At 42.0% G+C, this 23,829-nt stretch overlaps 1 protein-coding gene across 2 annotated transcripts in view; it reads left to right on the forward strand.

The window, feature by feature from the left end:
- Positions 1–19,453: 19,453 nt before the first annotated feature.
- Positions 19,454–23,829, forward strand: part of cops4 (COP9 constitutive photomorphogenic homolog subunit 4 (Arabidopsis)) — a 17,070-nt gene continuing 12,694 nt past the window's right edge. For both annotated transcript variants that reach the window (XM_063212423.1, XM_063212424.1), the window contains exons 1-5: positions 19,454–19,537; positions 20,309–20,388; positions 20,783–20,934; positions 22,389–22,492; positions 23,116–23,269. In XM_063212423.1, coding sequence (XP_063068493.1) covers positions 19,464–19,537; positions 20,309–20,388; positions 20,783–20,934; positions 22,389–22,492; positions 23,116–23,269 — 564 coding nt within the window. In that variant the 5' untranslated portion in view covers positions 19,454–19,463. The remainder of the gene's footprint in view (positions 19,538–20,308; positions 20,389–20,782; positions 20,935–22,388; positions 22,493–23,115; positions 23,270–23,829) is intronic.

Here is a 23,829-nt window from a genome sequence, read left to right on the forward strand (position 1 = left end):
CCACTACACACAATTTTCTGGATTACACACAATTTTCATGAAGAAAAACCCTGGTTGTCGCATTGAACACACTGCCATTCAAAATACTAAAATCAACTGCCACCCTATGTTCACTTCCTCATCAGATGGGCAAACTCTCTTCATACCTGTTTACAATCTGAAATCATCACCCCATAAGGACACACATTGCATGTGATATTGATGAAAACATGAGTGGATGCAGTGAGAAAACACGTGTTTAGTTTTTGAACTCCAAAAGATGTTATACAAGAGATCACTTTCATGTGGTTACCCAATATTTTACAATAAAATAGTACATTTTTTTAAAAATGTCAGAAAAATATGTAAAATATATTTTTTGCCACACATTTGTGTACTCCGAGTCTAAAAACAATATTTCAGTATTTTACTACAGAAAAATACCCTCTTTAGTGAGTAGAACAGTGAAGAAAATAAGTTTCTACTGTGTGTCAAGTTGAGTATAGAGTTTTACCTTGTGCATATTAGTGTTCAATGGTTCACATAAGAGTGTATTGAAATGACTGCTTGTGTGTGTTATTTGAGAACAAAATGAGGTTTTTAGAAGAGAGTACATTGTTTTGAGACAAGACGTGCATTTTTCAGAGGAAGTGAAGAGTTCTGCCCGTTGCGTGTGAGGTTTGGAGATTTGTGTGTAGAGTTTTGAGAATTCGAAAACTGATTCTGAAAAATTTGTGTAAGCAATCGAGAAAAACTGTAATAATAATAATAATAATAATAATAATAATAATAGTAATAATATAAGGTTCACTTCCTTTAAAGAAATGTTAAATACACTCAATGCAATTATAAATAATATATTTACCAACACATATTGAGTCAAAACATTTTATTTCTGTACTGAAGGCTGAAGATGACCTTCGCATGGTTGGAGTTGGGCTTGCGCTTGTACCTACAGTTATTATGGTATGGCTCACTTATTCAAATACATGGTTGTGACTAAAATTATTTATACGGTCACCTTCCTATAATAATGTATTTAATATTGGTTATTATGAAAAGTGAAATGTGTTCTTACAATGTTAGCATAGTCTTTTGATACATATTTGACGATTATGACTATGATTATGAGTATTGTTATTGTTGTTGTTGTTATTGTAGTCAAATTATTATTCTATATCTAACTTTGGTTGGGGAGTGGGGTGGGGGAGGTTGGTTCGTGATAAAATGACTTTTGCGATTATGAGGAAGGTGTTGCTATGTCTCCATGGCTTGTTTATATGTATACTGAGACACTTTGGATAACAGCGTCTTCTGAATGTAATGCAATCTTGAACACAAGGGGCCCCAGAGCTGAAATTGATCAAATTGAGCTCTGTTTGTATTACTCTTCTGCCAAATTGAATAAAATGGCACCAGAGCAATAACCTGGTTCTCACGCGATCAATCTGGAACATTGTCAATCGCTTAGCTCTGGCAAGGCGTGGGTGTGTTCAAAGCAGCTCGAAACTGATTGGAGAATTCATGTGGCTTTGTTTGAATCACATACTACTTAAACCACTGACTTGTACCCATCCCACGATTCTGGTTGGACAGGCTGTGAAATTTCTGATTCCGTTCGGGCTCGTCTAAGATTTCCAGACCCTCGTGTGAGCTCACGAAGTTGAGCAGAAATGCACGAAGGGTCTGCGTGAGAGCCAGGCTACCAGAGCGAGTGTTTTCATGACCATAACCACTTCTCATTTAATTTGTAAATGACACACCCACAGTACAGTAGCCTATATGCCGTTACTTAATTCATTATATTAATTCATCTTTGTAGCGAAGTGGAGTAGAGTTGCCCAGCCGGGACTCAATCCAGAACCTTCTGGGGTAGTAAACATTGGGCTCTGACTGTTACACCAAAGAGCCAGGCTTGATAGCTTGACAGTCAGAACACACCCACAATCACTCCATCACAATCTTAATTCCATTGTCTGTGTGGAAATGGATGCAGGGATGTGGACGGGATGTAGGCGTGTGTTCTTCATACTCATTTTCTTTTTTCTTTTAAAGGGACATTGTGTGAGATTTTTAGCTGTTTATTTCCAGAATTAATGCTGCCCATTCACTAATGTTACCTTTTTCATGAATACTTACCACCAGCATCAAATTCTAAGTTTTCATTATGACTGGAAAAATTGCACTTTTCATACATGAAAAGGGGGATCTTCTCCATGGTCCGCCATTTTGAATTTCCAGAAATAGCCATTTTTTAGCTGCAAAAATGACTGTACTTGGACCATACTAGAAAATATTTGTTTAATACTTAGTAAACTTTCATGTAAAGATCAAATTTGGCAATAGGCAGCCCAGTTTCAATGAGCAGCATAGTTGCAGTATCCTTTTTGACCATTTCCTGCACAGTGTCCCTTTAAGATATTTTTTTGGTCTTTTTCGACTTTATTGATGACAGGACAGGAGGGGAATGGGGAGAGAGATGGGGAGGGGTCGGCAAATGACCCGGGCCGGGAATCGTACCCGGTCCGGCCGCATGGCAGACAAGTGCCCTACCGGTTGGCCACGGCAGGGCCCTTCGTACTTATTTTCACCATCATGATAACATTGCTGCATGCTCTGCTGACATTGTCGTATGCTCTGTGCTGTATATTACAGTTCCTGGGGCTGGCGATGGCTGTGCCTCTGCTGTGTCAGATGACAAGACAGGAGAGGAGTTCCCCTCCAGAGCCAACCAATAGGAACATGGGCACAGAATCAATTGTGTGACTACTCATGCAAATTAATGTACAGATGTGAAAAACTAAATAATTTCATTGTTAATGAATAAATGAAATGCAGTCACAGTCCTTTTCATTTTGCTTTTATATATGCACTAACTTCATGTTTTGATTCAGAAATTATTTAATATTTTTTATTTTTAAAGAGATGTAATGATACAAATCCAATATGTTATTAAAATTACAGTACTTCATTCTGACAGAATTTACATTTGATGTTTCGTTTTCATATGCTGGCACTGAATGGGGAAGTGTAACCCCCCCCCCCACACACACACACACACACACACTGCTACTGCTGCAACTATACCACCACACACACACACACACACACACACACACACACACACACACACACACACACACACACACACACACACACACACACACACACACATACGCGCACACATGCACACACACACACACACATACTCTTTCTCTCACACACATGCAGGGCACACATGCAGAGATAATGGGTGCATTCTAATATGCGTCCTCCCGTCCTCCCTTGCTCACTTGCCTCCTTGTGGCTTCGTGATGACGTCGCCGACAACAGAATTGTATTTCAATATCTCGCAAAAACTCCATTCTAATGTGATTTTCTCATTTGAAAACTGGATGGTGAATGAAGAATAGTCCCCCAAAAGTTGTGGCAAGGCTGACAGTGAGGAAACTTTATTGTTTTCTCCACAGAGACAGGGTTTCAGCGATACACAAGGTCACAAGCACAGACCAAGGACGGGAGCCCACATATTGGAATCCAGCCAATGATGCCCTGTGGTGATGGGTTTAGTGCCCAATGATGCCCTGTGGTGATGGGTTTAGTGCCCAATGATGCCCTGTGGTGATGGGTTTAGTGCCCAATGATGCCCGGTGGTGATGGGTTTAGTGCTCAATGATGCCCAGTGGTGATGGGTTTAGTGCCCAATGATGCCCAGTGGTGGTGATGGGTTTAGTGCCCAATAATGCCCTGTGGTGATGAGTTTAGTGCCCAATGATGCCCAGTGGTGATGGGTTTAGTCCCCAATGATGCCCAGTGGTGATGGGTTTAGTCCCCAATGATGCCCAGTGGTGATGGGTTTAGTGCCCAATGATGCCCAGTGGTGATGGGTTTAGTGCCCAATGATGCCCAGTGGTGATGGGTTTAGTGCCCAATGATGCCCAGTGGTGATGGGTTTAGTGCCCAATGATGCCCAGTGGTGGTGATGGGTTTAGTGCCCAATGATGCCCAGTGGTGATGGGTTTAGTGCCCAATGATGCCCAGTGGTGATGGGCTTAGTGCCCCCAGAGGCAAATGGTGGTATAACAACCAGACATCTGCGGCTGATGGATGATGACCGCTAGCTGACTATAATCGATTCTCAAATCTCGTACCGACATTCTGGTCTGACCACGAAGATAACGAATAACGTTTCCAAACGGCTTGGTTAACCCACTTCGCTCGGTTTACAACTGGTCGATGCAAGAAAGGGCTGCTGCCTGCTGCGCCAAAGTTCAAACCAAACATTTTCTTAGTCCCAATAGAACGTCTCTGCTCAAACCACGTCACCGCCTTTGACATGCCTCTACCTGCTCAAAGCTGGAGCTGCTCAAAGTTGATTGCTTTCCGACAAAAAGTGGGTGGAGTTCCCCAGCCCGGCGGATCTCAGAATCTACTTGAATGAGCTCTTGCCCTGACTAATTTAGCAACGTCAAAGGTGTTGCGTCATTAGTAGTGCATAGCGTGGCTATGACCGCAGCAAGGACAATCCGAATATCTATAAAAAGGGATACCAATAGACTCAACATGGACATAAAATGGGTCAAAGTGGCTTGTAAGTTGGTCTTTTCCACCAGCCAAACTGAATTTTCACCAGCATTTGGCTGGTTGGTGGGTGTTAATTTAGAGCCCTGGTTGTATTAGATGGAATTCAAGCAAGGATTATTATTTGAATTTCATTTGCTTGATCCTGCTTGATATATAGCCCTAGGTCATCTCCAAAGCCTCATACTAGATCAGGGGAGTCAAACTCAAATTGACTTGGGGCCAAAATCAAAATCTGGAACAAAGTCACGGGCCAAATTGAACATTTATTTTTCTCTAAAAAAATGGACTAAAATTGTGCGTCCACTTCATACTCAGTTCAATTTCACACACTCTCTTTCCCTATAGTCAGGTTGGCCAAAATTCTTAGATAGAATGCGATTATGACATCACGTTGGGGACTCCCCCTGGGTTTTACTAGATTCTGTATTGTCTCTGAATGGGGAAGGTTGCAAATAAATAATTAAATAAACTATATTTATTTAGCCTTTTATATTTATGCTGACCAAAATCATTGTAATTTTGAAGGGGGTAGCTAAGATAGGGCCTATGTAGATGTCGGGTAGGCTAGGCTATTATTTGAAGAGTCTTGCGTTGAGATGACAACCTCAACCTCACCGTTGCCGATATGCTGCCCCTACTTCATTCAAAATATATAGGCCTAGGTCAATCTGCAGTGTCGTTTCTCGTCTGACACAAGTGATAGGCTTCTTTGTATTTCTAACTCGAATACAAATACTCACCCTTGGCGATATAGCCTACTAAAAAACAAGTGGTAGATAGTAGATCAAATACAACGAAGATGTGGTGTAGCCTGTCCCAGGGTAGAGCGCCCCCTCTGGTGAGTTGCAACTGAAACAAGAACACTTCGAAGAAGATAGGCCTAAGTGTTTCCATTATCACTTAAAATGAAAACTATGTGCAGTAAATTTTAGTCGGTCTGTTGTTTCAAAGCACTTCTGTTACGACACACATGTAACGTGAAACGGCCAGGGCCGTTGGGTGGGGATTAAAGCGAGTTGAGCCTCGCGCATTGAATCACACACACCTGCTGGTGCAAACACATATTTCAAAATACATAAATGTATTAATTGTATGCTATGAGGAGTTAAACACATGGCCTATGAATCATATTAACTTACATTTTACTGCGTTGATTTTCATTTATTTGCAGTGATAATCGATCGCGCTGTGTTGCCACTTGCCCCCGGATGGGCTGCGTCTGGAGCTCATGTTATGAGCTGCTGCTGCATTTAAGATTTACATTTTAGACAGCAAGGAAGTGCTGCAACTGTAAGACAGTTAGAATAGAATAGAATATACTTTATTTGTCATGCAAGCATGAAATGTATCTGTTCAGGCATATTTCCTTGACCTGCCTTGACCATCGCGACTGATGTGTTGGTTGCGCATCCGATGTGATGGTTACAAAGAGATTGTACCATAGGGTATGGAGGCACCGTCAGTGAATACATTTTCGTGTATTGGGGAAATACAACCGTATCGCTGGCTAGTCACTTGTTGAAGAGCAAAGCGCATTTTAGATGCGTCCCAGCAGCAGTCTGTCCGTCCGTCCGTCTGAAACGCGTTCTTCGAATTGTTCCCGCCTGTGTTCACAAGGTGGACTATTTGGCCCGGATTATGCACCTGATTGGATTGTGAGACAAGCCAGTGCAATGCAAGTGCTCGTACATTGAAGAAGAAGCCGTGATATAACGCGCCAGTTGCCCATTTGGCCCGGATTACGCAGTTGATTGCATTGTGAGACAAGTGCAGAGCGAGTGCAATGCAAGTGCTCGTACATTGAAGAAGAAACAGTGATAACGCACCAGTTGCCTGTAGCCAGGACAACTGAAGGGGGCATTCAGTTTTCGGCATTATTTTGCGTTCGGGCCGTGGGAGGCAACTTCGTTTCGTTTTCACCAACACCACTGTGAAGTGTGTGTCACTATGTTCACGGGCTTTTGTCTATGATAGTGTCACGTTGTGCTCAACTATTTAGTTTGTCAGAAACTCGCGGCAATGACGGTGCTCCAACTACAAGTAGGGTGAACTATGGTAAATTGGGACACTTTTGGTAGATCGCAAAAAAAACCCACTTTAAGTTTAAAATACACCAACATTTAGTAATTGTATGTCTTCATATGGGTCTTGGGTACATTTCCATGTAGGAATTAGTTTTTGAAGTATGATATTTTATAATATATTAACATTTAAAGACAGTGAGACACCAACTTCGTTGTGAGAAAATGCTATGGCAATTTGGGACACCCTTTAATGTAAAATGGGACAGTCTGTTTGATTATCATTATTTTTGCACAACCTGAAGAATAACATCGTTTTCCTCTTGTTAACAGTAGACTAGGATCTTATCTATTTAAAAAATGATATAACATCCCTGAAACATTTCCATTTTAAGAGAATATTGAAGGAGTATGGCATGTGTGACTGTGGCCATGGCCATTAGCATGTGGGATGCATATTACAATACAGGCCTATGGCGTGCTAATATGTTATGCTAACAGCTAACAGAAGCCCATTCTGTTGCTATGAGAAAACTGTCCCATTTTAGCTTAAAATATTGTCCCAAATTAGCTCACTCCACTATACTTACTAAAAGTATGTCTCCTTAATAAAGTAAAGACAAATGTGTAAATGTTTTGATATTGAGTTAAACCTTTAGTAAAACAACATATATTTCAATCATATTTTGTACCATATAATCACTAATTCAGCCATAATATCCTTATGATCTGATAGCATAATCGACATGTCAGCTAGCTAAACTGACAAGTGTTGGATCCACTGTCACTTCAAACCTTTGCTCATTTCTTTTATGATACTTAAAACCAAATAAAATTATTGTTCCTTATACATGACAGTTGCAGTAACAATATTACATCCCATTTTGTGATTGGCTGCTAATATTTAGAAAGAAAACAACCCAAAACCTTATTTGTCCCAATTTGGCTGATGTCCCAAATTACCTTAGTTCACCCTAGACAAATGCGCCATTCGACATAGCCTACGGCGTGTTAGTGTTAGTTATGTTGTTCTCGGACATATTGCAAGGGAGTTTCATTTCGTTTTCTGCTGATGGCCCTGTGGACCGCACATGTGCTTGCCGTTGCGCTCAGAGAGATTGCTTTGCAGTCGTTTAAATTAGGTAAACTCTGGCACTCTTACAATGAAGCTGACTGCTTTGACGGCTGGCATTGAACCAGAGCGCATGATTCACCCAAATGGTTTTCTTTAGCATATTTTTTATTTGTCGATGTTTACATTCTTTCCCACATGCACATGACGCTGAAATGGCGTGATAGGCCCACTAAAGGCTGATGAATAGGCTACTAACAATGTCTGGTCACAGCCATGGTGCGCGCTGTGATGCGCACGCAAAACATTCAGTTATCTGAGTGTAGACTTGGCCTATCTGACTGCAAACTATAGCCTACAGTAAAACAAAAAAGTGCGATACAGATTTTTTTTTTACCAATACACAACACGTTATTCACATTCGCCGCTCATAAGGTCTATACTCTCTTTATAATCGTTACATCGGAGACGGTTGGGGTTGAGGTTGAGGTTGTCATCTCAACGCAAGACTCTTCAAAGAATAGCCTACCCGACATCTACCTAGGCTGTATCTTAGCTAACCCCTTAAAAATTACAATGATTTTGGTCAGCATAAATATAAAAGGCTAAATAAATATGGTTTATTTAATTATTTATTTGCAACCTTCCCCATTCAGAGACAATACAGAATCTAGTAAAACCCAGGGTGAGTCCCCAACGTGATGTCATAATCGCATTCTATCTAAGAATTTTGGCCAACCTGCAACCACACCTTTAAATGTGTGTGCACATTTCATGACGCACCAACCTTCATGCTCAAGTCTTGTTACACTGTACATTAATGGTATGTGTGGGCCAACTGTAATACACACCTGAAAAGGATCTTGTGGGCTGAATAAAATGGCTGGTTGCGCGGGCCAGATTTGGCCCCCGGGCCTGAGATTGACATCCCTCTACTAGATCATAGGTGTAGATATGATGGAGAGTCAGAAAAGGTCCACAGTGTCTGTTTGGTCCTTCTGGTTCACCAGGTCCACAGAGACACACATTTGATATCCAAAGCCTTACTGCACAAATACACCTACCGCGACAAGAGCGACGGAAGTAATTGACTTTGTATTGAGTCACGCGACAAAAGCGATTCTAGAGACTAGAAGCGATTTGCGTGACAAGAGCGACAGTTTGAAGTTGAAATCCTTTCAACTTTCTATGACGCGGTTCGGCGACCAGCCGCGACAGCCAATGACTGTATAGAGGTCAGTCGCTTCAATCGCAAGTATCGCTCTGTCGTTTGAATCGCATCGCACCTGGTCTATTCGTGCAGTTATACTAGATCATACTGTAGGTGTAGGTATGGTGGAAAGTCAGAAAATGTCCACAGGGTCTGTTTGGTCCCTCTGGTTCACCTCATAACCCAGAGAGACACATTTCTCCTCTGCAGGGAAGCCAGGGGCAGATGCAGACGTACAGAATAGTGCTGCTGCTGAAGCCAATAAGTGGATCTCTCTCTCAATCTCTCTCTCTCTCTCTCAATTTCTCTCTCTCTCTCTCTCTCTCAATTTCTTTCTCTCTCTCTCTCAATCTCAATCTCTCTCTCTCTCTCTGAATCTCAATCTCTCTCTCTCTCTGAATCTCAATCTCTCTCTCTCTCTCTCTCTCTCTCTCTCTCTCTCTCTCTCTCTCTCTCTCTCTCTCTCACACACACACACACACACACACACACACACACACACACACACACACACACACACACACACACACACACACACACACACACACACACACACACATACACACACACAGGGTCATGGTTTGGTTTGAGGTTTGAGTGGGTCACTCTGGGGGTTCATCTGCACTTGACATATGTGATCTTTCCCACGGTTCTATACACCTCAGACTTACAGTAAAGTGCTGCTGAACTCTTCACAGCTGGACATCGACATGGCGCAGGTTAACAAGTGTTTGAAGGGCCTGTTTGTGTGTTATAACTCACTGTTTCTGGTAAGTGACTTGACTTTATAGTAAGAAAATCTGGATTAACATCTTTGTCATCTGTAATACTTCTACGTTATTTATTGGTGCATATTCTGAGCATTGTGTGCAAGCAGAATAATCTAACATCTTACAGTTTTTCTCGATTGCTTACACAAATTTTTCAGAATCAGTTTTCGAATTCTCAAAACTCTACACACAAATCTCCAAACCTCACACGCAACGGGCAGAACTCTTCACTTCCTCTGAAAAATGCACGTCTTGTCTCAAAACAATGTACTCTCTTCTAAAAACCTCATTTTGTTCTCAAATAACACACACAAGCAGTCATTTCAATACACTCTTATGTGAACCATTGAACACTAATATGCACAAGGTAAAACTCTATACTCAACTTGACACACAGTAGAAACTTATTTTCTTCACTGTTCTACTCACTAAAGAGGGTATTTTTCTGTAGTAAAATACTGAAATATTGTTTTTAGACTCGGAGTACACAAATGTGTGGCAAAAAATATATTTTACATATTTTTCTGACATTTTTAAAAAATGTACTATTTTATTGTAAAATATTGGGTAACCACATGAAAGTGATCTCTTGTATAACATCTTTTGGAGTTCAAAAACTAAACACGTGTTTTCTCACTGCATCCACTCATGTTTTCATCAATATCACATGCAATGTGTGTCCTTATGGGGTGATGATTTCAGATTGTAAACAGGTATGAAGAGAGTTTGCCCATCTGATGAGGAAGTGAACATAGGGTGGCAGTTGATTTTAGTATTTTGAATGGCAGTGTGTTCAATGCGACAACCAGGGTTTTTCTTCATGAAAATTGTGTGTAATCCAGAAAATTGTGTGTAGTGGTTTGAAAAGAGTGTGTTTTAAAACTGAAATGTGAGTGTAAATAAGGAATTGTGTTTAGTGTTCAGTGACATTGGTTAGGGGAGTTGGGAAATGGGTGAGATGTTCCGAGAATTGTGTGTGAAGTACCAGAACTTGTGTGGAGGCAATCGAGAAAAACTGTAAAACATCTTTGTCCGAGCCACACCAATAACAAACATTCATTTCTTACTGTAATCTTCTTAGTTTGGAGGTGTTCTACTCATAGCATTAATGGTTAAGGTAAGAAAATCCCCATCATTGTTTTTGTTTTGTTTCTCTGATTTTATTCTTATTTTTAAAAAGGCCGCTTTTGCACACCTCTGTAGATGGACAGGTGGGTATTACCCCTGTGAGGTTGTCGTTCAAGTGTAAAAAAAAAAAGATTCCGGGCAGCGCACTGTCCATTCCAACAGAAAGTTAACTTTAATTCAGCGTTTTGGTCTTCCAATCTACAAGAAGGTCAGATGACTGAATCGTTGTACTTTGAAGAAGGTCGGATGACTGAAACGTTTAATTTGGCTTGCTAGTTAAATGGACAGTGTGTGGGATCCTTTTTACACTTGAGTTACTCTTACTGTGAAAGCAATAAAAGGATGTAACCTCAACATGTCCTTAACCTCAGGGAGGCCCTTTAGAGTACCAAATACCGTTAGAAATATACAATAAATCATTTGTTCCAAACGCAGTTAATGTGATAAAGTGGGATTTGTATCTTAGATGAGTCATAAATGACTACTATTTTATGCATTTAATCACCTATTTATTGGAGTAGTATTACTTGTAATGTTTTGCATGTATCGTATGAAATGGAGTGGCTGTCTTACTGTAAATGTATAATGCCTCTAAATGTGTAATGTTTCATCTGTCTTGTGTTTCTTTTACATCGTGAAACTGAAGACAAGTTTCCCCACTTGTGGAAAATAAAGATGCATTCATTCATTCATTCATTCATTCATTCATTCATTCATTCATTCATTCATTAATGTCCTTAATAGGCAAAAGTGTTCTTGGAGATGTGGCAATGGTACATTATTGGAGGAGCAACAGTAGTCATCGCCTGCCTCGGGATCTCTGGTGTCTCCACATCTAAGAAGTGGGCCCTTACTCTGGCAAGGCTAATAATGCTTTTCTTATTTCTATTTTTTTCCACAGTGCTGTTACAAATACCCAAATAACCAAACATTTGCAGTGTCATGTACCAAAGACGTCTGGCAATAAGGTTTCCTCTATAGACTCTTTGTTACACTGTATTGTACATCCAGAAATGAGTGCTGTAAAGTGTATGAATGTAATTTGGCTGATAAAGATGCAGTAATGTTTAATTAAATGGAAGTGTTCTTCAAAGTGTATCGTTGGGACATTTTTACACTTTCTTTTGCAGTATTCTCTTCTGTTGTGTGCAGCAATGATCTACAGCTTGTACAATGGAATAGAGATGGAGGTGAAAAGAGCAGAGGTAGGCAACCTGGTAAACTCAGAAACACTTGTTGTTATTGCTATTATTTTCATCATTGTTGTTGCTGTTGTTATCATTAGGCAGTAGTATTACTTTACACATGCAATAGGCTTTATGCCATTTACTCTTCTTTTTTTTCTTCATTGAAGGTTGTGGAAGAGCTTGCATATTACCTTGATGAAGATGAGCTTAGGCACTTTAAGGGCTTACATGATGGTGCAGTTGGGATGGAGTTTGGATTTGCAGTGGCAGCGGTATGGCCTATACATTCATGTACATTCATACTTTTAAACCCTTTTCTGTCCAATAGTGTTTGTTGCTAATGCCACAGTTACTCTAACTTTGTGAAGCTAAGTACCATTGTTAAAATGTCCCTCGAAATGGTGGAACAAGTCCAATTTTAAGAAGAAGATGTACCAAGAGGGTTTCACTACTCAACTAAACGTCCACTCATGAGAACTTTCCTCTACACTGGCATGGTTATTACTTATTTTGGTTATGAATTTTTCAATATTTGTTTTTTCCTGTGGGGTTTGTTTTTGTCCTTCCTTCATTGCAAGTCGATTTGGATAACACTGTGCATTGAGCAGTGCATGTACTGTATGTAAGCCTGAGTGTAATTCAATGCATGAATGCTGACATGACATGGTGTGAAGTAAGTCTTTTGTATCATGGGCAGCGGACAGAGGAATGGGAATTCACAGAGGTCGCACCACACAGTTCAACAGGGAGAGTAACTCTCCCTCTTGTCAGTAGCAGAGGCAGGTATTCACAAGAGTGCTCAGAGAAGCAGTTTAACTAGAAACACATAGCCTGTTGTCACGTCGTCACTCCCTCAAAACCCTGCCCGTTTAGATTAAAAACAAATCTCTGTGTTGTGATTGGTTTGCCAGGTTCTTGGCAAGCCTGGCAGTCCACTCCAACGATGTGAGGCCAGACCACTCAAAGCCCCAAAAACATTGGCGTCCAGAGGGTGGCGCTGGTTTGCTAGGCTAAGAAACACACAGAAAGAAGAACCAAGTCTTACCTACATATTAGAATGATTCTTACACCATCATATATAATATGGCATAACATTGTCCTGTCCATTACAGTTCCTGGGGCTGGCGATGGCTGTGCCTCTGTTGTGCCAGATGTCAAGACAGGACAGGAGTTCTCCTCCAGTGCCAACCAATAGGAACATGGACGAGGAGGACATATCCACAGAAGCAACAGTGTGACCAGCCCACTAAAACAACAACATGATCTCCAAAAATTCTGTGCTCCTGGACACGGATGTTAAGGGCACAAAATCTGTGTCCAGGAGCACGGATTTTGCCAAAATTCCGTGCTCCTGGACACGGAATTGTTTTCCGTGCTCCTGGACACGGAATTGTTTTCCGTGATGGACACAGAGAAGTGCTCTCTCTATAGGCTACTCCCACAGCTCTATGTTTCCACAGTCTTGTGTTTTCTCAGGATTTTTCTAATTTCAAATATTTTTTCTCAATTTTTTTTTTTTTTCCTACTGACAGGTTATGGATGGTTTTGGTCTGGGCACAGCTAGTTTTCTTTCATTCATTATATGAATTTGATAGCCTAGCAACCAACTGGAAAAGGTATTTCTCAAAAATATGTCTTTAATGACAGGTTAAGGTTAGGGAATGTTTTGGTCAGGGCACAACTTAAATTACTATAGCATTATTTTGTTTAGGATTAGCATTTGGTATGTATTTTCTAATGATAGAGTTACACAGTGCTGTAGTAATAGCCCATCACGGAAAACAATTCTGTGTCCAGGAGCACGGAAAACCATTCCCTGTCCAGGAGCACGGAATTTTGGCAAAATCCGTGCTCCTGGACACGGATCTCGTGTCCTTAACATCCGTGTTCAGGAGCACGGAATTTTTGGAGATCAGGCTGAAAACAAAGACCACCATTGGAAACAATAACAATGTAATCAGTGTGCCTGCTTTGCAGTTGTCTCAAAAATAGTATATTTTGATACAATATTGTGAAAAACAATATAGCGCCTAGACAATGTAAACATGGCAAACCCCAACCACTGTCTTTCATTTATTTTCTTAATGTGGACTCATTTCATGTTCTGATTTAGAATTGTTGTTTTATATTGTTATAGAAGCAGTATGCAATCAAAGATTATATTAAAAAGTACTGCACTTCATTCTGTTTCCTGTTCATATGTTAGCACTGTGAGTATGTTGCAGTCTTCTCCACGCAAACCACGGTTAAATTTGTAAAGGTGTGCAGAAGGAATTAACAGCCACTCATCTATGGGGCACCTAAGTCACGCCCGTCAACTTCCGATCCGTGGGGCTGGAGCTCTCAAAATTTTGAATGCGAGTTAATGGAGCGAGTCAAGCTAAATCCTCATCCCGTGTGGCATGTGCTCCAGATTTCACATATGATGACAGTGAATTTGAAAGGTTTGGATTTGCGTATTAACACCACTCATTTTCGGCACGCAAGAAACGTTATTTTAGCTTTTGTGCAAAACTGTGTTAGAGACTCGTGCGCCTCGCATATCTGACGTGAACCGAGGCACAGCCAACCCTACCGCTGCACCGTGGCTTAAGTGGCTGCATGTCGGACATGCGACGTCTGTTGTGTAGTCCAAATAATTACATATTTTTGCACACACACAACTCAAAAATTGCTTGCCAAGTAATCGACGGGGAAATGCGAGGTGGGTCGGAAAATAGCTTTGATCAGTCCATTACAGCCCAGTCAGAAGTGTTTGCGTTCCCAGCCCCATGAGCCACCTGGAAGGGGTGGAGACTTAGGTGCTCCATTGTTCTCTTCAAAGTAGATCAAATACACATGGTGATGGGCCCTGGTGTACCTGTATGGTGATTAGATCAAATACACATGGTGATGGGCCCTGGTGTACCTGTATGGTGATTAGATCAAATACACATGGTGATGGGCCCTGGTGTACCTGTATGGTGATTAGATCAAATACACATGGTGATGGGCCCTGGTGTACCTGTATAGACATGGTGATGAAATGAGATGAGAGAAACTTTATTAACCCCTTAGCGCAGCACTATGGCTCTCTGTAATGTCATAGCAAAGTTGTTATGATGTAGCTAAGCATTTTCAGCAAGTGAATAGGGTCGCTGGCGACCCCTGCTGCAGTAAGAGGCTACTCCCCACAGGGGAAATTGATGGGCCCAGGTGTAGGCCTACCTGTATGGTGATTAGATCAAATACACATGGTGATGGGCCCTGCTGTATCTGTATGGTGATTGGATCAAATACACATGGTGATGGGCCCTGCTGTACCTGTATGGTGATTAGATCAAATACACATGGTGATGGGCCCTGCTGTACCTGTATGGTGGGTGTATCAAATACACATGGTGATGGGCCCTGCTGTACCTGTATGGTGATTAGATCAAATACACATGGTGATGGGCCCTGGTGTACCTGTATGGGGGTAGATCAAATACACATGGTGATGGGCCCTGGTGTACCTGTATGGGGGTAGATCAAATACACATGGTGATGGGCCCTGGTGTACCTGTATGGGGGTAGATCAAATACACATGGTGATGGGCCCTGGTGTACCTGTATGGGGGTAGATCAAATACACATGGTGATGGGCCCTGGTGTACCTGTATGGGGGTAGATCAAATACACATGGTGATGGGCCCTGCTGTACCTGTATGGGGGTAGATCAAATACACATGGTGATGGGCCCTGGTGATGGTTTATGGTGGCCTTTATACTGGTGGCACCAGGTCGACAGGTTTTTTTTTTTTTAAGGTGAAGTAGAATAAAATTCTAAATTTGGTTGGATGCGGCCGCGCATGTTTCATCCAGCTACTGCCCAACCAGAGCAGCATCAGTGTTGCCAGGTTGGGCGGTTGCCTGCCCAATTGGGCTACTTCAGATGGACGTGTGCGGGTAAAAACAGGACAAAATGGCCATTTGGCTGATTTTTGAGCCGTTTTGTGCCCATAGAAACCAATGCAATTTCTTGAAATTGGGCGGAATTTAGCGCATTTTGGCGGCTTTTGAGAACCTTTTGGGCGGAATTTGATCAGACAAATCTGGCAACACTGAGCAACACTGGTGTTTGCAGCACTGTCATCCTCCGAGGAGCTAGGGTGCTGAGGATGCTGAGGATGTTCCTCCAAAGAGAGAGGATGCAGAGGATGCTGTGTGTAAAGGTGTGTACCCCCATCTAGTGGGGATCAGTGGAAGGGACGCTGATGTTGAAGACCTTTCTGACAATTCTGTTGTGAATTTCTCAGAACCAAAGTTGCTAACTACATTAACTACTTTGTTGTTTTCAATGCATTTTCCCATTGGCAACTACCGAAGTTGCTAACAGGCTAACAACTTCTCTTTTGAGAATCGCACCCCTGTTGTGGTAATGTGAGGCTAAGGTGGGAAGACTGTGGCCATTGATTTTAGAGGCCCTGCATGCGTAGTACCACCCTCTCCAGCTGTTGCTTATCTTGGCTGGTGGAGCTGCCATACCAGACCAAGATGGAGAAGGTGAGCACGCTTTCGATGGTAGCACGGTAGAAGTGGATCATGGCTGCTTGAAAGCCTTATAGGCTACTAGATCATGAGAGCAGGTATGGTGGAAAGCAGAGGTGATAGTGAAAAAAAAATCCTGAGCCTGAACTTTTTCCCCTGCTCTAACGACAACAAGATACTGCATAGTGACGAAACGTAGGCCTATTTTGACACATTATTAAAACATTTAATAGCCTGTGTATGACCGTTATTCAAGCCTGATGGAAGAAAACCCTGAATCTGTAACACTTTCTGAGATAAGAATAACCTAATGGCTAATTATTATCAATGTTTTTATTTTTGAAAACTCTGTCAAGCCTGAAATCAGGCATGGAGCCTGAATACTATCAGCCCTGGGAAAGTCAGAAAAGGTCCACAGGGTCTGTTTGGTTCTCTCTGGTTCACCAGGTCCACAGAGACCCACATTGATAGCCAAAGCCTTATACTAGATCATAATGTAGGTGTAGGTATGGTGGAAAGTCATAAAAGACCACAGTGTCTGTTTGGCCCTTCTGGTCAGGGTTGCCAGATGAGGCTGATGATTTCCAGCCCAAAAAATGCTCAAAACCCGCCTGCAAGCACTCAATCCTGCACAATTCTATTGATTTCTATGGGAAAACTTGGGCGGGTTTTCCTGCAACATGTCATGTTTACCCGCAGATAGCCATCCCAAGCAGGCCAATTGTGCGGGAAACAGCCCAATCTGGCAACACTGCTTCTGGTTCACCTCATAACCCAGAAAGAAATTTCCCCTCTGCAGGGAATTCCAGGTCAGTTTGAGGCCATTGTGAGCAGTGTTGCCAGATGTGTCTGATCAAATTCTGCCCAAAAGGTTCTCAAACAACGTCAAAAAATGCCAAGACCAACAAATTGCATTGATTTCTATGGGCCCAAAACTGCAGAAAAAAACGCCAGATGGCCGATTTTTCCCAATTTTACCCGCAGACGGCTATCCCAAGCAGCCCAATTGGGTGGGTAACCACCCAATCTGGCAAAACTGTCAGAAGTCAATTTGGATAACGTGTGTATTGAGCATTGATTGTATGTACTATGTGTAGCAGAAGTGTAACTTTCAGCGTTGCAACTAGTCAGGTCAAGAGCAATGCAAGTACTTTCTGAGTTCCTGAAAATACGGGAACTCTGCCCACTTTGTGGGTAAGCAAACAACCATAAGCAAACCAAGGGAGGCGGGTCAACCATGCCGTTTGGGAAATGTTAATTGTTATGCTCTTGGTCAGACCAAGCCTACTCTTAGTGGTGGTATGCCATGGGTTCAACTATGTAACATCGTAGTGTTGTAATTACATTTGTAAGTGCAGGCCTACTTCAACTTCTACTCTATGCAACTCTGGGGTGCGTTTCTCGAAACCCTGTTGCTAACTATGTTAGCTACTTTGTTGTTTCCAATGCAATTTCCCATTGGCAACTACCCAAGTTGCTATGGCTAACAACTACACTTTCAAGAAATGCAGCCCAGACGTGTAATGCCATGGAGGAATGCTGTGCTACGGTTATATTATTCTCCTGCTCGATGGTATGAGCGGAGAGTAAGGCTTTTGTATCATGGACATAGTTAGTTTGCTTGTAAACAGCGGTGAAAGTAGTTTTCATTTCTTATCGGTGCTGCAACCTCCGGTAGCCTACGTCAGTTTATTTTTTTCACACCTTTTTTTCCACACCTCTTTTTCACACCTTTTCTTCACACCTTTTTACCCTTTTTTCTCAGGGGATTTACACCTTTTTCATGGCATATAACTTTTTTTTTAATATTCTCATTTTTGTCATGAATATTTACTAAATAATAAACTAATGTTTACTAGTATGACAAAAGTACAGTACGTTTTGGAGCTGAAATGTCTATTTTTGGAAATTCATAAAGGTTAGAGCAGGCTTCACCCAACATTTTTCTTCTTTTAAAGGGTGCTGAACAAAAAAAAAAAAAAAAATATATATATATATATATATATATATATATATATATATATATATATATATATATATATATATAAAGGGACACTGTGCAGGAAATGGTCAAAAAAGGAACGGCAACTATGATGCTCATTGAAACTGGGCTGCCTATTGCCAAATTTCAACTTTACATGAAAGTTTACTGAATAATAAACAAATATTTTCTAGTATGGTCCAAGTACAGTCATTTTTGCAGCTAAAAAAGGCTATTTTTGGAAATTCAAAATGGCGGGCCATGGAGAAGATCCCCCTTTTCATGTATGAAAAGTGTATTTTTTCCAGTCATAAGATGCTGGTGGTAAGTATTCATGAAAAACATTAGTGAATGGGCAGCATGAATTCTGGAAATAAACAACTAAAAATCTCACACAGTGTCCCTTTAAGTGACATTCGATTATGGCAAAGACAGCCCTAACAATGTCAACTTTTCATGACCACAAAACATAATACATAATATTTATGACTTGCCCATGCCCATGAAAAAAAAAAGTAACCCTTCTTTGCAATTGCACTTGTTGTTCTGTATATTTCCTGTGCACTTTGACTTTGCTTGTGATGTTGGCTATGATTATGTCCTCTTTTGAAAGTCGCTTTGGTTATAAAGCGTCTGCCAAATGCAATGTAATGTAATGCAATGTAATGTAATTAGCCTAATGCTCCTGATATAGACCCGGTGTTGTTGTGATTCACCTCAAAATGATTGACCAGCAATGTGATTCTGATAAGAAGCTTTATTGTGTGATATTTCTCAATTACATCAATCCTACTGGTCCGGTCTCTTGAGATCAGATTTGGCTGTATGTGTGGCCCCTGAACCCAAATGAGTTTGACACCCCTGGCTGTCTGGTCACTGTCTAGTTCAGAGCCGGTGGCGGGTTTAGTGCCACCTTCAGGCTGATGGTGATATAGCAGCCACCGTCAGCGGTGAGATACTCGCGATACCTGCCCTCTTCAAGAGTTCACACGAGAGTTCGTCTGTTTATCATTTTGGAGAAAATGGCGTCGGGCGTGAAACAGGAGCTTGCCCAGTTGATGAATTCAAGCGGTTCCCACAAGGATCTCGCTGGCAAGTAAGTATGTTTTGCAGGTTTAGGCCGTGTGTCTGTTATCTCCCGTTTTGTAACGGGGAAGTGTAGTCAGAGGCATGGGTGCTGTGCCCGCTTGAACTTGTCCACTCTCTGATGTTAGCTGCCTGTGTTCCAGCTAACTAGCGGCTAAAACAGGCAATCCCCATTCAAACTCAACGCCCAGATGCTAGAATCTAAGCTACCTTCTCTAACCCTAATGACTCTAGGCCAGTGTAGATGATTGGTACTTGGTGAAGGTCTGCAGCTAGTCTCTTTTCTTTGTGCAGTTCCAGTGAAAGTACTGATAGTGTTTTGAGTAAGAGCTACAGGCTAATATTGGACCAATGCAGTAAGCACAAACTGGCCAGCTCCTGCAGATGGTACCAAAGCAAAGCATACGAGTACTTATGAAAAGAAAAGAATGTGTACATTTTGTATACAGTTGTGTCACTTCTGCCAGTCTATTGCAATTTAATATGGGGTTAAAGGTGTTTTTAGGTAGGTTAAAGTATCTGCATCTGCACCGTTTTGGACATGTCAACAGAGACGTTCCACGAGATGCTGCATGACATGTATAAGGTCGCCAATTTCCGCTCACTTCACTGAAACCGTGATAATATCACTATTTCAAACACTATTATGATTATGTCCTCATTTGCAAGTCGCGTTGGATGAAAGTATCTGTTAAATCTTATGTAATGCTCTGCTATATTATTACATATGGCCTCCCTTTGTTAATGGTGGCATCCAGTAATAGCCGTGTTGTGTATGTAGGTATCGGCAGATCCTGGAGAAGGCTATTCAGTTCACAGATGCCGAACAGCTAGAATCTCTCAAGGCCTTCGTGGAGGCTAGTAAGTACATATCTGTTATAGTCAATGCCTACATGTTGTCTTTTCTACTGTTTACAGATTGAAATAGGATGATTTTTTTAAATCTATAATTGAAACTTGTCCGTTTCACAAGGACTTTTAAGTGTAATGTTATCATACCTCCCGCACACTGGCCATTTCTTAAATGTACCTGATGAAGGTCTAGGACCGAAACGTCATGTATTATAGACAGACAGTCAAATGGTCAGTGTGCGGGAGTTTTTTCAAATTGTCTGCTGAGTGACCCATGGGCCATCTCCAAAGCACCTGCCATCTGAGGTGTGCGAAAAGTTCAATGTGCTATATGTCACTTTGATTGATTGATTGATTGATTGATTGATTGATTGATTTAACTCCCCCCCTCTCCCCTCCCCAGTGGTGAATGAGAACGTGAGCCTGGTGATCTCCAGGCAGCTCCTGAGCGATTTCTGTGCGCACCTGCCCAGCCTCCCCGACGGCACGGCCAAGTTTGTCTGTCACTTCACACTAGAGAAGATCCAGCCGAGAGTCATCTCCTTCGAGGAACAGGTGAGGGGGGGTGGGGGTGTGTGTCCCTGTGTGTCCGTCCAAGTACATGTGTGTGTCCAAGTGTGTGCGTGTGTGTGTGTGCGTGCGTGTGTGTGCGCGCGTGCGTGTGTGTGTGTGTGTGTGCGTGCGTGCGTGCGTGCGTGCGTGCGTGTGTGCGTTAATGGCAGCTTTCCCTTATCCGGCACTGCCAGCAGACACAGACGGAGAGTAAACAACAGCTGTTGATCTCATCTGTCTTTGTGGATGCAGAAGCCTCTTAGCAGACACTGCAGATCCTTTTTTTTAGCATACCTGTGATTTATTTCTTTTTCTGATTAATCAGGAATTGTTCTTTTTCCCAACCTGGAAAATGTGTGTTCTGTATGTACTGCCATGGTCACCATAGAAAACTTACAAAGTAACTCACTATGTGATCTGTACTTCAATTGGCTTTTGCACAGTTTTTTGGGTTGTGTACGCTGTACAGTTATTTCATTTCTGCATACATCATGACCCTAATCGCCAGAGATTAAGGTTAAATCAACCATGTTAAAGGTGCATTGTGAAATATTTTTAGTGGTTTATTTCCAGAATTCATGCTGGCCATTCACAAATGTGACCATTTTCATGAATATTCACCACCGCCATCAAATTGAAAGTATTCATTGACTGGGAAAATTGCACTTGTCATACGCGTGAAGGGGGATCCAGGAGCTGCCAAACTTGTTGTAAATTGGTCATACTAATAAATATTAGTGCAAAGGGAAAAGAATCTGGTGCCACACGGATGTCTATTTTCTGTTATTTTATTTTTTCAGTGCAGTAAGACTAACGTTTCGGCATGGGTCTTCATCAGAGTATAGAAGCGCAGAGTGCGTATTTCCTTTGTTTTTACTAATAAATATTAGTTTGTTATTAAGTAAATAGTCATGAAAAGATAACATTTGGCAAAAGGCTGTTCATTGTCAGTGAGCAGAATAGTTGCAATACCTACTCTGGCCACCATCCTACACAGGGCACCTTTAGCCCATTTTAGCCTGGAGCGACATATACGCTGCATTCAGGATCTTGAGATTTTAGTTTTTTTTAAATTAAAAATGTGAGTATGTTAGAGCTGCATGAGCACATTCTAATACAAAATAAGGGTCCTAGCATTTAAATACAACTTATTTCGTGTTGTTATGTACTTCGGAGGCTGAGATATTTAGGTTTTAATAGGCAGAGGGAACCTTTTCTCAAAAAGGGCGTAGGCTAAAGTGGGTTAAAAGCCTAAAGTGGAGCAAACACATTTGAATACTGCAAGGGCAGGCGAACGCTGTTTGTTAGACGCCGGTGATGCATTAGGCAAGAAGCCTGGCCACAACATAGGGAGTCCACAGACAAAACAGCCCTCTTGTTGTTGTCCTCACTCTTCCTCCAGGTGGCTTCCATAACAGCCCTCTTGTGTTGTCCTCTTCCTCTTCCTCTTCCCCCAGGTGGCCTCAATAAGGCAACATCTGGCCACCATTTATGAGAAGGAGGAGGACTGGAGGAACGCGGCGCAGGTGCTGGTGGGCATTCCTCTGGAGACGGGACAGAAGTGAGTCACCCTGCTACTGCACATCAGGGGTGCATTTCTCGAAACCGAAGTGGCTTACTACATTAGCTACTTTGTTCTTTTCGATGCATTTTCCCATTGGCAACTACCGAAGTTGCTAACAGACTAACAACTTCTCTTTTGAGAAATGCACATCAGACATGCACATAACCTCAATGGAATCACAAGTATTGAGCAACATATTCATTGCTGTACATTAATTAACAACTGCCACTTGTACCCCTGAATAGGCTTCAGACCAGTAAAACTTTTTTGCATTTATGTAGAAGACACATTATTGCTAGTTTAATATTGTTTGGGGCGTTGTATTGTTTTTCAATAATTATTGGTCCTCCCAAATAAAGAAATCAAACTGTGTTTTTGTGTGTGTGTCCCTGCTCAGGCAGTATAATGTGGACTACAAGCTAGATACGTATATGAAGATCGCGCGGCTGGCTACAGTTCTCTATTGTTCACGGTGTATAAGCTCAATATGCTGTGTGTGTGTGTGTGTGTGCGTGTGTGTGTGTGTGTGTGTGTGTGTGTGTGTGTGTGCGCGTGTGTGCGTGTGTGTGTGTGTGTGTGTGTGCGTGTGTGTGTGTGTGTGCGCTTGTGTCTCTCCTCAGGCAGTATAATGTGGACTACAAGCTAGATACGTATCTGAAGATCGCGCGGCTCTACCTGGAGGATGACGACCCGGTTCAGGCGGAGGCCTACATCAACCGGGCCTCACTGCTGCAGAACGAGTCCACCAACGAACAGCTGCAGGTCCACTACAAGGTGTGTGTGTGTGTGTGTGTGTGTGTGTGCGCGCGCACAATTTCCTGCTTTTTAACTAAATCTGGAGAGTCACTAACAGCTAAAAACTTTTACCAAAGTCTAAAAACTTTGAACAAATAGTACCCCCTTTCATGCAGATCTGAAATGTGTGAGTGTGAGTGTGAGTGTGAGTGTGAGTGTGAGTGTGAGTGTGAGTGTGAGTGTGAGTGTGAGTGTGAGTGTGAGTGTGAGTGTGAGTGTGAGTGTGAGTGTGAGTGTGAGTGTGAGTGTGAGCTTCCTTTGAGGCAGCAGAGGGCAGTATTGGACAGGACTGGTGCTGGTGTTACTCCTTTCATGTTTCGTCTGTTCGTCTGCATCGTTTCATGGCTTACACCTTGGGCAGCCGTGGCCTAGTGGTTAGCAAAGTGGTCTTAAGATCAGAGGGTTGCAGGTTCGAATCCCGCCATTGCCTCTCCCTACACATCTATTCATGGTTGAAGTACTGTTCAGCAAGGCACCTTACCCCATATTGCTCCAGGGACTTCAATACCCTGTACCTAAATTGCTGTACGTTGCTTTGG

Source organism: Engraulis encrasicolus, chromosome 12, assembly GCF_034702125.1.
Source record: "Engraulis encrasicolus isolate BLACKSEA-1 chromosome 12, IST_EnEncr_1.0, whole genome shotgun sequence".
Lineage (NCBI taxonomy): Eukaryota > Metazoa > Chordata > Actinopteri > Clupeiformes > Engraulidae > Engraulis > Engraulis encrasicolus.